At 46.7% G+C, this 12,974-nt stretch overlaps 1 protein-coding gene across 1 annotated transcript in view; it reads left to right on the forward strand.

Annotated features, from left to right (window-relative positions):
• LOC134614487 (collagen alpha-1(XXV) chain-like) overlaps positions 1-12,974 on the forward strand; it is a 167,007-nt gene that overhangs the window by 63,433 nt on the left and 90,600 nt on the right. The window contains exons 9-10 of the mRNA XM_063458370.1: positions 12,125-12,178; positions 12,488-12,514. Coding sequence (XP_063314440.1) covers positions 12,125-12,178; positions 12,488-12,514 — 81 coding nt within the window. The remainder of the gene's footprint in view (positions 1-12,124; positions 12,179-12,487; positions 12,515-12,974) is intronic.

Genomic DNA, 12,974 nt, shown 5'->3' on the forward strand with positions numbered 1-12,974 from the left:
CGAAGGTCACTCAGATTGAGATACGGTGTCTTTGCTTTCCCCTTATGTATAATATCTAATTGCTGTGTATTATATTACTGGAAGGAAACATTTTATTTCAAGCTAGTAAAAGAAGAATCACTGAAAATAAACCTTCACATTTATCTTGGTTATTTTGTCAAGGGAAGCACGCGGTCTTTTTCTAAAAATTCTGTACATCCTAGAGGGGGTTTCGGTGGGGGTTGAGGGGCAGTAAACGCACTGAGGAAGGAAATAACATTCATAGCTCTTGTCTCATATAGCGTTATGAGCCATAGCTTCAATGTTAGGCTCGCTGGATCTAGAGTGTTGTATTTCATCTTCCTAAAAGTGAATCATAAGTGGCGTCTAAATAATATGACAAACGTTAATCGGCGAGGAGCTTAGATATAATTTACAGTGCTTTATTAAAAGTGCGTTTTCAACTGTGAATTGCTGCAAAACCTCAGAGCAACACTTCATCTTTATCAGCACAACGACAAAAGCCAAATCAGGGGTTCAACAAATATGTTAATGCCACCTCAGGTAATAATACGCCTTCTGTGGAACCAAACATCGCTAGGTAATTCTACACTCTTCATTCCAGAGGTAACCTGATTTGGGCCTCTTTCAGATCTGTTTATCAAAATGATTGAAACAGAGTGCTAGACACACGAGAAAATCATACTGCACACACAAAATGGCTGCCATATGTATATTACAAACACCTATCATGGTGGACCTGCCATAGCTAATATGTATTAAATCTATTTATTAATAACATGTTAAATATGCTGTATTAAAATGTTTTGTGTTTTAAGACAATTGATATATAAAGTACATGTACAAGAGAAAATATTACAGATTATTGCAGATTGTGAAGCTTGGACTGAAAACCAACCTAAATGAAGGACAGGCATGTGAAAAATTACAATAAATTAAAACTTGAACAAGTTAGGAACCATTAAAGGACCACTATAGTGCCAGGAAAACACACTCGTTTTCTTGGCACTATAGTGCCCTGAGGGTGCCCCCACCCTCAGGGTCCCCCTCCCGCCGGGCTCTGGGGGGAGAAGGGGTTAAACTTACCTCTTTCTCCAGCGCCGGGCGGGGAGCTCTCCTCCTCCTCTCCTCCCTCTTCTTCCGTCACCGGCTGAATGCGCATGCGCATTCAGCCAGTCCATAGGAAAGCATTCACAATGCTTTCCTATGGACGCTGGCGTCTTCTCACTGTGAAAATCACAGTGAGAAGCGTGGAAGCCCTCTAGCGGCTGTCAATGAGACAGCCACTAGAGGCTGGAGTAACCCTATTATAAACATAGCAGTTTCTCTGAAACTGCTATGTTTATTAAAAAAGGGTTAAACCTAGCTGGACCTGGCACCCAGACCACTTCATTAAGCTGAAGTGGTCTGGGTGCCTATAGTGGTCCTTTAAGAGTCATCTTATCTGTTTTATAAGGACATACTGTGAAATGAAAGGTCCTACTCTTGTTTTTAAAATTTGCGGAAGGTAAGTAACGTGGCATAGTATCTATAAGGACCAGATTGTGATATTTACATTGTAATATTTTTGTAAAGGGTTAATTACTGATTTTTGTGACATTTTCATTAAAGATTTAGAATCTCAATACAGCTTAATCCAGGCACAGCAAACACACATATTGCAAATGAGGAGGAGAAATAGAAATATTGTTTAATTTCTTCTCGTCTCCATATGTTGTCTCTATGCTAATTTCCAAGTTCAAAGGACAATGATTGACAGAGAGCCAAGATGGAGGTACCAATTTAAAAAATAAAGAGATGCTGATTTCTGCATTTACTTTTATTTTTTTCCCATCTCTGGAATACATATTTTTTAAATATGTGGATAAGTAAACATAATATTGAAAATCGTTGGACGTAGAGACTTTAAAATGCCTGTAATTCTGAGACTGCTGTCCATTGGATACATTTTAAACAGAGCCACCACCAATTATAAAGGTTAAAATTCTACTGCACCCAGGCTTTTTCAGGTAATGACATTTAAATGAGCAAAATTTTAGTGAATTATTCTCAAAAGGGGAAGTTTAGACGTTTAAAGTCAATTAACATAGAAGGGTCAAAGAGAATATGCATTTTGCACACTGAAACTCACATGCCGTTTCATTTCTGTAAAATAAAAAGTATTCTGATAGATTCTGACAAAACAGTCAGCATAATCACTTTGCAGCCAAGAAATTAACACATTCTACATGTTGTTTTGATTTACCAAAAAACATGAAAAAAAATACCGTTTCCCTGAGCTACATTTTTTCCAATCCTTTATGGCAGGAGTCAAGGGAATATGGTAGAATCTCTGCAGTATCGCCTAACATAATACATTTTTATATACAACACTCCCAGCCTAATCTCACACTGTTGCTTCCTGACAATGATTTATTATTCCTATATAAATAAAACTACCTTCTAATATGTTACGCTAAAACAAACTAAAATAAAAAACAGTATTAATAAATTATATACTCAATGTATTAAAGTGTGTTGTTGTTTTTTTTCAGGATCATACAGAAAATGTTCACATTTCATGACACACAATTCCTGAGCCTCAGTTTAATAATAAAAAAAAAATAACGTGTTAAACATGCTGTGAATGCCTTATGGTGTTCTACCGTGACTGCCGGATTAGGAATGGTGCGAACATTATTGTGTAATTATGTCTCTTAACTCTGTACATTTCCTGAAGTTTTAGTCCAGGCTTGTAAAAAATAACCAAAATATAAGGAAGTTAGCATTTGTTTAAAAGGGTAATAAAGTACAGGGAATTGGAGGTCTAACAACATTTAGTCTGAGGGTCAACTACAAAAAAAACTGACCAACTTGAGGCCAAATTAGCAGTTGTTACATCACAATCCACTCTATTTTCTGAGTTTATATTAAACGGTTTATACTAATATTGCAATAAATGGAATACAATAATAATAAATATTGTACCTTGACAAAAATCCATAGCATGGAAGGTTTGGAGTGGACCAAGGTCACTGGAAATGAAAAGTAAAGCTGAACAAAAGCTGGATACAAATTCATAATAAAAAGGATACGGTAGGGGGGCGTGGCCTGATCACCGACCAAGATGGCAGCCTAACTCCGGAGCTCCGCACCGCTAAACCCCAACAAGCGATCCACAACAAGCTGCAGTGCACAGATGGGTCGCAACCGCCGCACGGAACACTCCCAAAACCCCAGGGAGCCGCAACCAGACCCCCAACAAGGCACCATGGACGGATTCCTACACCCGCCACGCGGGAATGATGGCGGCCTGGACAGCCCTGGCATGGCGCCCAGATCTCCTACCTCCACGGCGGGTGGCGACCCCGCGACCCTGGAGCGAATCGGAGCTGAACTGAGGACCATTGCAGCAGCCATGGCCACCAAGGCAGACCTGCTGACCCTCACGACTACCATACAAGACGCTCTGAGGGCGGAGATAGCGGGAATCAGAACGGAGGTTAGTGCACACACAGGCCGCATAGAGGCCCTAGAAGCCTCCACAGACGCCCAAGCTGCTAGACAGGTGGCCTCTGACTCTGCCATAGCCAAACAGGGAGATCTACTTCTCCAGATGCGCAGACACCTTGAAGACCTTGACAACAGGGGTCGGAGGTGCAATATTAGGATTAGGGGGGTCCCTGAATCGGACAGGGGTGAAAATGCAGTGGAACTCCTCACAGAATTATTCCAGCATATTTTACAAACAGACGCCCCCACAAACTTTGAATTTGAAAGAGCACATAGGGCCCTGAGACCACGCTCTGTTGAAGAAGGCCCCAGAGACTTGATCTGCTGTCTCCGCTCCTTCCCCATGAAAGATGCCATCATGAGGAAGGCTAGAGAACAACCCACTTGGCTATTTCAAGGGGCCCAGGTGTCACTATTTAATGACTTATCCCCATATACACTGGAAGCCAGACGGGCGCTTAGACCGGTGACGGCAGCGCTCCGAGATCATAATATACCGTATAAGTGGGGGTTCCCGTTCGCACTAATGGCACGCCATAATGACACGTGGCTGGCAGCTAGATAGCCTGAGGACGTACCACGTTTTCTTGAGGAACTCAATTTGCCGCCTACCCCAGTCGCTAACTGGGTCCTAGGCCAGCTGGGACCGCCGCCAAGGCTACAACGGGGAGCCCGCAGACGCGGAGGCAGATCCCCACCAGGGCGGCCGCCCCCGAGACGCAGACAGGGTCCTGACAACCCTGCGGTGTAAGTACCTCACTAGCCCACCAGAACCCGACCATCCTTCCCTACAGCACCATTTGGGCCCCTGACGGATGGTACAAATGTCTCACCCTACATAGCTGATACAGCAACGATTGGGGGGGGCTCCTGACGAGACTCCTTTGGGAGGGCTGGGCATGGGCACTATACGGGGTATTGACACGCTCCAATCTTTGACCAAAGAGCATCATATTGTCAGTCTAAATGGATGACACCCGACCGTTCCCCTTGGGTGTGGTGAATGCTCCCCATGCTTGTCTAGGGCTACACGTGTTTGGGAGGCCCCTCTGTCGACTGCCTAGATGCTCAGTAACCAACGTTTTGGGTGGGGGGATCTGGGGGATACACTGCCCGCCTCTTCATATGCTCATAACGAAGGCAATGGCAGACTGACCCGGAGACTAGAGACAGCCAACACGTGGTGCCAAGTTCCTGACGCCCTGGGTATCCTAATGGGGGATTTGGGGACAGCGTCTACTAGCCCACTGTCTGTGAGCGGAGCACGGCACAGTTGAGCCGGCACATCCCCCCCCAGCTTCAAGGCACGACAATTTAGCACTTCTACCGCTATTGGCACTGTTAATTGCCTCTCATAGTAATTAATATAGTCTCTATATATAATAATTCACACTTGACATGCATGTATTGTTTCACTGCTTGCTAAAACTATAGGGATTGGTGGGGAAACAAATGCGTATGAAAATGTCTTTTGAAACCTGCAGTCCCTCAATGTGATTATGTATGAATACTAGGGGTGACGTGACGGGGGCCGGCACTAGCACAGCAGACTGGGTAGGTTTACAGGGACTTGGCTGACCCAATTCTGGCCTATAGCTGAATGGGGGGGCGACACATCAGGTTATCCACCCATGACATACACTTGCGGGAGACCGTGCTCCCCAGGGGGGAACCCCATACCCTTGCTACCCGCACTGTCATACAATACACACGCTCACATGCTATCTGGGATGGTTCCCTGACAAACCACTCCCCGAGCTGACTGATGTCATTGCTGCCACCACGTTGCCACACGTTGCCCATCCGGACGCTACCCCGCAGCACTCACTCGGAGTGCGTGTTGCGCAATAGGGAAAGTGACGAGAGACACCGCAGGGGGGAAAGACGTTAGGACATGTGACTGCTAGAACTCTCAGGTTGCTAGAATTAGTCAGATAGTCCGGACACCGAGCCAACAAAGGGAAGAGAATGACAATACGGGTCGGGGGAGGTGGGATGGTGGGTACATTATGATTGGAGGGCGGGGGGGAAGAAAGACCTACAAATGTTTGCAATGTTAGATGGTTCATATGTTATTTCTGTTACACTGTTATACGTTCAAGCTCATAACTGCTATGGATCACCTTACGCACTAATCAATGATTGTTTTGATGGGGGGGGCGGAGGGCAAACTCTGTCCGTTGACTCTCATATCCTTACCTTGTGACCGGTTTCAGGCCACGTACCTCAACCCACACTCGTGCATCACTTTGCACGGCAGAGCCCTGAGGGTCCCCGCTTCCTGGTCTGGTTACCGGGACGGAGCCTCAGCGCTATCTGTCGTAGCACGAGGCATCTCCATCGAGGAGGTGACACACCTGAGACATCCTTGTTCTCGACCTCAGTGCCGGCTGTACCAGGCACCGCAGTCCTCACCCTCACCTTCCTAACCCTTTCCTTCTTAACTCTTTCTCCTTATCTACTCTCTCTCTCCCACTCTCGACCCTCGGCTCCGGCCTCCGTGGGCGGCATCCTCTCCTCTATCGCGGAGCCGGTCCGGTCTTGCTTCCCTGGTTGGGTTTCTCCTCTGCATCTGAGATTTAGGTGCCTGGCGGGGGCCTTTCGGGGGGAGGGGGAGACAGAGGCTATAGTTATAGATATGGGTGATAATAATAGCAGGCTAGGTGACGCTGCTACGTATCGCCCTGCTTCCCTGAATGTCCTCACTCTCAATTGCAGAGGGCTGAACATACCAGAGCGACGGACGCACTTGCTCCGAGACCTGAGGAAACAACACATATCGGTCGCACTGTTACAGGAGACACACTTCCGAAAGGACATGGCTCCCAAGCTACAAAACAAATTTTACCCGACGAACTACTTTAGTGACCACCCAACGGCACGAAAGGCAGGTGTTGCTATCCTGTTGGCGGCGGACCTGGGGTTCCAGGTCCTGGACTGCCTTACGGACACCCAGGGTCGCTCCATATATGTGAAAGGGCTCATCGCTGGCACAATGTACACCTTCGCCAATCTCTATTTGCCGAATAGACGACAGGCGCAATTCCTCAGGAGTGCACTGAATAAACTGCGCACCTTCGCTGAAGGAGCCCTCGTCCTGGGAGGGGATTTCAACGTTACTCTGGACCCCATTTTGGATTCCTCAACGGGTCACAGCAGTATCTCACAACTCCATCTACGCTCCATGAAGAGAGCTCTCAGCGACCTGGAAATGGTGGACTGCTGGAGGACTCTCCACCCGACCACCAAAGACTTCACGCACTACTCTGCCTTACATGATCGATACTCCCGTATTGATTACATCTTCATCCGACAAGTGGGTCTTCAGCGTCTGATCTCGGCTAAGATAGCTCCAGCCACGTGGTCGGACCATGGTCCGGTCAGGGTGGAACTGGACTCACCCCTCTTTCGACCCTCTACTTGGACGTGGCGGCTCAATGAGGCTCTCCTTCTCGATCTGGATACTCGCGAGCAAGTCTCCCAGGCACTGAACCATTATTTTCAGGACAACGACGGACAGGGAACTTCCCTGATCTCAATTTGGGAGGCACATAAGTGTGTAATTCGTGGCACTCTTATACGAATCGCATCACAAAAAAAAAAGAGAGCGCTACAAGAAATGACGGACCTGTATAAGAAGATTGCGGTATTGGAACAACAACACAAGCGATCCCAGCTGATGGAAACATACGGGGAACTGATGCAAGCCAGACGGGACCTGCGGGACATCCTCACAAAACGTTACCTCAGGTCCTTACAACAATCCAAAGGCTTCTTTTATACCCATGCCAACAAGGGGGGTAAATACTTGGCACACCTCCTGAGGGGGAATGTCCCCCGTACACAGGAGCGTAGCCTGCGCCTCTCGACAGGGAGAGTATCGAACTCCCCGAGCAAAATAGCGGAGGAATTCAAGGTCTACTACCAAACTCTCTACAACATCCACGCAAGGGATCGGCAGGACGCAGTGGACATGGATAGCACGCACATCCAGGACTACCTGGACAAGGCTGACCTGGCCACAATAGGCCCGGACGAGGCGGAGAGGCTGGAGGCCCCGATCACGACAGAAGATATCACAGCAGCCCTGAAATCAACTAAAACAGGCAAAGCACCAGGACCAGATGGATTCTCCGCGGGGTACTACAAAACATTTTCCTCGATCTTGCTACCGTGGTTCACAAAAGCTGTTAATAACATAACGGACGGAGGGGCTCTGGGACCAGACTCTTTGGCGGCTATAATAACCGTCCTGCCGAAGCCAGGAAAAGATCCGATGGACTGTGGTAACTATAGGCCTATTTCCTTACTAAATGTGGACACCAAATTGTTCACGAGGGTCTTAGCCACGAGACTTCAGACGGTCCTGCCCGCTTTGACGCACATAGACCAAACCGGATTCGTACCCGGACGGGAGGCGAGGGACAGCACCTTACGGACGTTCGCAATACAACATAGGGCGAAAACATCACAACACCCCCTCCTGCTTCTCTCCACGGATGCCGAAAAGGCATTCGACCGGGTTAAGTGGCCCTACATGATCGCGACCCTGACCAAAATGGGATTGGGACACAGGCTGCTCACCTGGATCGGAGCGCTTTACAACAACCCACGAGCGACAGTACGGATTAACGGAGCCCTCACCACAACCTTTGCGATCACAAATGGCACGAGGCAAGGCTGCCCTCTGTCTCCGCTGCTCTTCGCCATGTACCTGGAACCTCTGCTCTGCACCATCAGACAACATCCAGACATCCGGGGGTTCCCTTGGGGCGAGGTGGAACACAAGGTCGCCGCATACGCGGACGACCTCCTATTCTATGTCTCATCACCCCGCATCACATTGCCCTGCCTATTGCTAGCCTTTGACGAGTTTGGCAAGATCTCAGGGCTTAAACTTAACTTATCCAAATGTGAAGTGCTCAACATCACCGTCCCACAAGGGGAATTCACAGCCCTGGAAGACCTTTTTCCCTTCAGATGGTGTTCCCAGAAAATGAAATACTTGGGAATTTGGGTAACGACCAACCCGGAGACTCTCTACTCGCACAACTTCACCCCACTACTGAGAAAGATCTTGGCAGACTTGAATAAATGGGCTTATCCGCATATTTCCTGGCATGGTCGGATCGCGGTCCTTAAAATGAATATCCTACCCAGACTTCTTTACCCTTTTCAGACGCTACCACTCGCCGTACCCGCACCATTCTTCTCCACATTAAAGACAGCGGTCATTCACTATGTCTGGAAGGGGGAGAGGTCCAGACTCCGATATGACATTCTCTGCCTGCCACGTCATCGTGGGGGACTAGCATTACCCGACTTTAAACGATATCACCAAGCCACGATTTTACAGCACATTCTGGAATGGAACATACACACATCTCCCAAGCCGTGGGTATCCCTGACCAGGGACAGACGTGGGGCCCACCTGCAAGCCACAGTATGGACGGGAGGGGCGAGAAATGAATACGCTAAAGAGGGCACAAACCTGATTGCGCAAACGCTCACTAGCTGGAGATACCTGAGAGACCAACCACACATCTCACCCATACCCAGCCCTTTGATCTCTATCACAGACAACGAGACAATCGGAGGAGGTATCCCATCGACGACGTGGCCTTTCGCAGAAGGAAGAGAACATGTCCCCATTTCCACAATCCTGAGAGGCGGTACCCTGCGGACCCTGGAATCCCTCCTGGGAGATTCACCTCGCTCGCCTTTACTGGTTCTGCGACACATGCAGATTAGACATTACTATAACTCGCTACGCAACAACCAACGCCTACATAGAGAACTCACCTGGTTCGAAGCCACTTGCCAAAAAGGCCTACCCCTTGGGAAAGCGATCTCCACGCTCTACCAGCACATCCTGGTAGGACATCTGGCGGAAAATAACACCTTCCGACGGCAATGGGAAACGATGTTGGACACCTCCTTCACGCCCCAAGAGTGGGAACGTGCATTGTTGTGGCAACACAAGAGCACTACCAGCTCGCGATACCAAGAAACTAATTATAAGTTGCTCACACTGTGGTACAGGACGCCAACGCTACTGCACAGGATCTTCCCATCGATCCCACCGACGTGTTGGAGATGTGAAGTGGAGAGGGGCACGACGGTGCATATCTGGTGGGAATGTGACCTGATTGTGCCATTTTGGAACATGATTCGGCAAGAATGCGATGAAGTCCTGGGGGAGACACCGGGATGGTCAGCAGCCTTATCGCTGCTACACATTTCGGAGATGTCAATAGCGAGATACAAGAAATCGATCTTGCGCCACCTACTCAACGCGGCGAAGGCCCTGATCCCGACCTATTGGAAAAAGAAAGAGACACCTCGACTTGAGGACTGGATCTGCAGAGTGGAGGACATTCGGGGGGCAGAGGCCTTACAAGCATCCCTGTTGGGGAGGGGGGACAAACATGCTGAGAGGTGGCAACCATGGGTTGTCTATAGGTCTCAAAACCGATAGACCGTTAGATAGAGTAAGTAGTCGGAGGAGGGACTCACGAGGTGGCATGGCCGTTCTACTCACCCATTCCAACCTGCGGAATGCTGGACTTTGATGCCGCTCGAGGGGTACCGGAGCCCTGGCGACAATACTTTCCTCTACCCTTTCTTGCCCCTTCTCTTCCCTACTCCTACTAGACCCACTACCTTTTCATCCTACTCTGCACATTACGAAACACCACGACAGATAACGTTATACGTGACCGGCAAGGAACCGAGCCGGATAAACATGGGTAACTTATCCCAACACTCCCCCACTCTTGAAAGCCATATGCTCGCCCATAGCCCATTGGACACGCCTAGACACCATGAGAAATACCACACTGCGGATCCATATGGATCAAGGGACAAGCCCAATGTCCTAGTGGGGAAGGTGGGAGGAATCAAGGGTAAGCGCTCAGACAGTGCGAGCAGTGTCACGACCTTTGAATGATCATTGTACATATACTTGATTAGCAATCACCTGCATTACGTTTCTACCCACCCAGTACATCCACGACAGGTCCTCCTGCCCTACTACTGAAGCGGGCTTGCCTGCCCGTAATTACGTATACTTCTGTCTTGTCTCGAATACATTCTCTGATCTCTGACATGCTAACGGACATCAGAAACTCAGGGAATATATTGTATATTTAATTGTCCTTAAGAGACCTGCGTGTTTCCGTTTGCTAAGGGTACCAGAGAGATCTGCGCATCTCAATTGTCCTGCTGTTATATTACTCTACCAATTACCTGAAACCTGCACGTTTCTAAACAGTGATTTTCATGTTTATCATATCTTTCCCTTGTATTACCTAAAAACTCAAATAAAAAAAAGATTAAAAAAAAAAAAAAAGGATACGGTAGGACTGGTGTACAATTGATATGAGTCATTAGAAAAATGGTCTGTAGGTTAGGGGAGAGGAAGAAGGTAAATGAACAGAGTTATTTACTAACGTGATAATTCAAAGTGAATTTCAAAATTAATGGGACAATGTAGGCTCCTAGACCACTTCAGCTAATTTTGCACATTGCAGCTCTCAGTCCTCCCTCTGTGGCTGTCTAATCTAGTGGACAGCCACTGGAGGGCTTCCGGACCTCCAAAGTCAGATTTTCCCCATAGGTGGGGGAGGAGCGTTTGCAGAGCCTTACCCAGCACTGAGGGACATCGGCGCTGGATTCAGGTAAGTAACTGAAGGGGTTTTAACCTCTTCAGCGACATGAAATGGGGGGAAGGAGGGAGGGTGGCACTCCAGGAGCCTATGGTGCCAGGAAAATGGGTTAGTTTTCCTGGCCCTGGAGAGCCCCTTTAAGGTGAAAATAGCAGAACTGAAAACATTCTCTAAGCCATATACGCTTTCAAATCGGTCACTCTGGCCTTAAATTTGAAGTTCACTTTGAATTCACTATGACTTCTTACTTTAGTACATAAACCCGTAAGTAAAAAACATGGGTTGTGAGGTCCAGGAACCAAAGAAATGTCCAAAAAGGATGGCTTCCAGCACCAGCAGACAGTCCTGTGGATTCAGAGGTGCAGGAATATCTTAGCACTCTCTAGAGCCCATGCTAATATATAGGGTGAATTTAGGCTGAGGCAGAGAACCTATGTGTTGGTGTGTAGGTAGTGGGTGTCATTCAGACTTCATAAATAGTGTGGACTTGCTTAATTTCTGAGCGGAATGGTGTCATATTAAAATGTATGCTTGTGTCGCACCATATGCATGAGATGGCACTAACAGATGGGAGCAGGCCCCAGGTAACTCGGGTAAGCTTCCCTAGTGTGCTAGGGGCCATGCCAGTAGAATGGTAAATGTTCATATCTTTCCTGGCTTTTACCAAATATTTTCCTTTGTTTAAAACACACCTCCTGCCACAAGTAAATTTGATATGTGCATCATATCATAAAATTAGTAGCATACGTTGTTGGTCAATGATATACTTGTTCCAGTTTATAGTCGTTATTCTATTTCAGTGGATATTTTGAATATTTTCTGACAAAATGTGTAATTGTGCTTGGAAAAGCAATGAATTTGTGATGGATATAGAGCATCTCATAGTATTTTTTTCTTTTCTTTAATGCTAAATGAAAAAGGGATGCATCTATTACCTATCTAACAAATGTGTTTGATGATTTTAGGGTGATCAAGGAGATGTTGGAGCACCTGGTTTAGATGGAGAAGCAGGATCAAAGGTGAGTTCTGATAAAGCATGATTGGGTAATACCAGCCCTGCATATATTTGTGAATTTTTAGGATCATATTTATTATGGAAAAACTGGAGCAAAAGTGCTTCATGTGTAGAAATATTCTCTATATCACTACGGTGATTGCTACTTTTTCCCAAGCTCTTTGCCCCCAAATTACACCACATTATCATTTGCAATTATCGTTCAGTTATTCAAAGGCAGGTTTATCTGCTACTATTACGCATGACGAACAGTTATATTAACCTAAATGGGAGGACTGATGTGTTTTCTTTGTTTTTGCTTTTTGTAAATCAGGGTGAGCCTGGAGAACCTGGAGAAAAGGTAAGTCATATTAAAGTTAATAGTCATTAGTGCTATTTAGGCGTAGTCCTATGTTTCAATATTTTGTTAACTGATGGTATAAATATAAAGCCTTATTCACTGAACTGTGAAATGTTGGAAATTTGTTTTTAAACTACGGTAAATTCCAACTTTTAGGCCTAAGCATCTTCCGGTCTTTAGATATCATTATTTCCACGAGATGACGAATACTGGGTATTTTTTTAATTTGTCACACTAATTGCTACTTTTTGACGATCTCAAATTATTGGTGGCACCAAGATGATGATTATGATGGCTCATAGTTTAATGGTTTTGTATTGGCACTAGAGTTTAATTTATGTGTTTCTCCAGATACTAGTGCCATTACCCTCTTCTAACTCTAAGCACATTCTGGGAATTTCCTTCCTCTACTAGTGAAGTTCCAGAAATGTTCTTCTACACGAATAGCATTCCAGTGATA

This window comes from Pelobates fuscus, chromosome 6 (genome assembly GCF_036172605.1).
Source record: "Pelobates fuscus isolate aPelFus1 chromosome 6, aPelFus1.pri, whole genome shotgun sequence".
In the NCBI taxonomy this organism is placed as follows: Eukaryota; Metazoa; Chordata; class Amphibia; order Anura; family Pelobatidae; genus Pelobates; species Pelobates fuscus.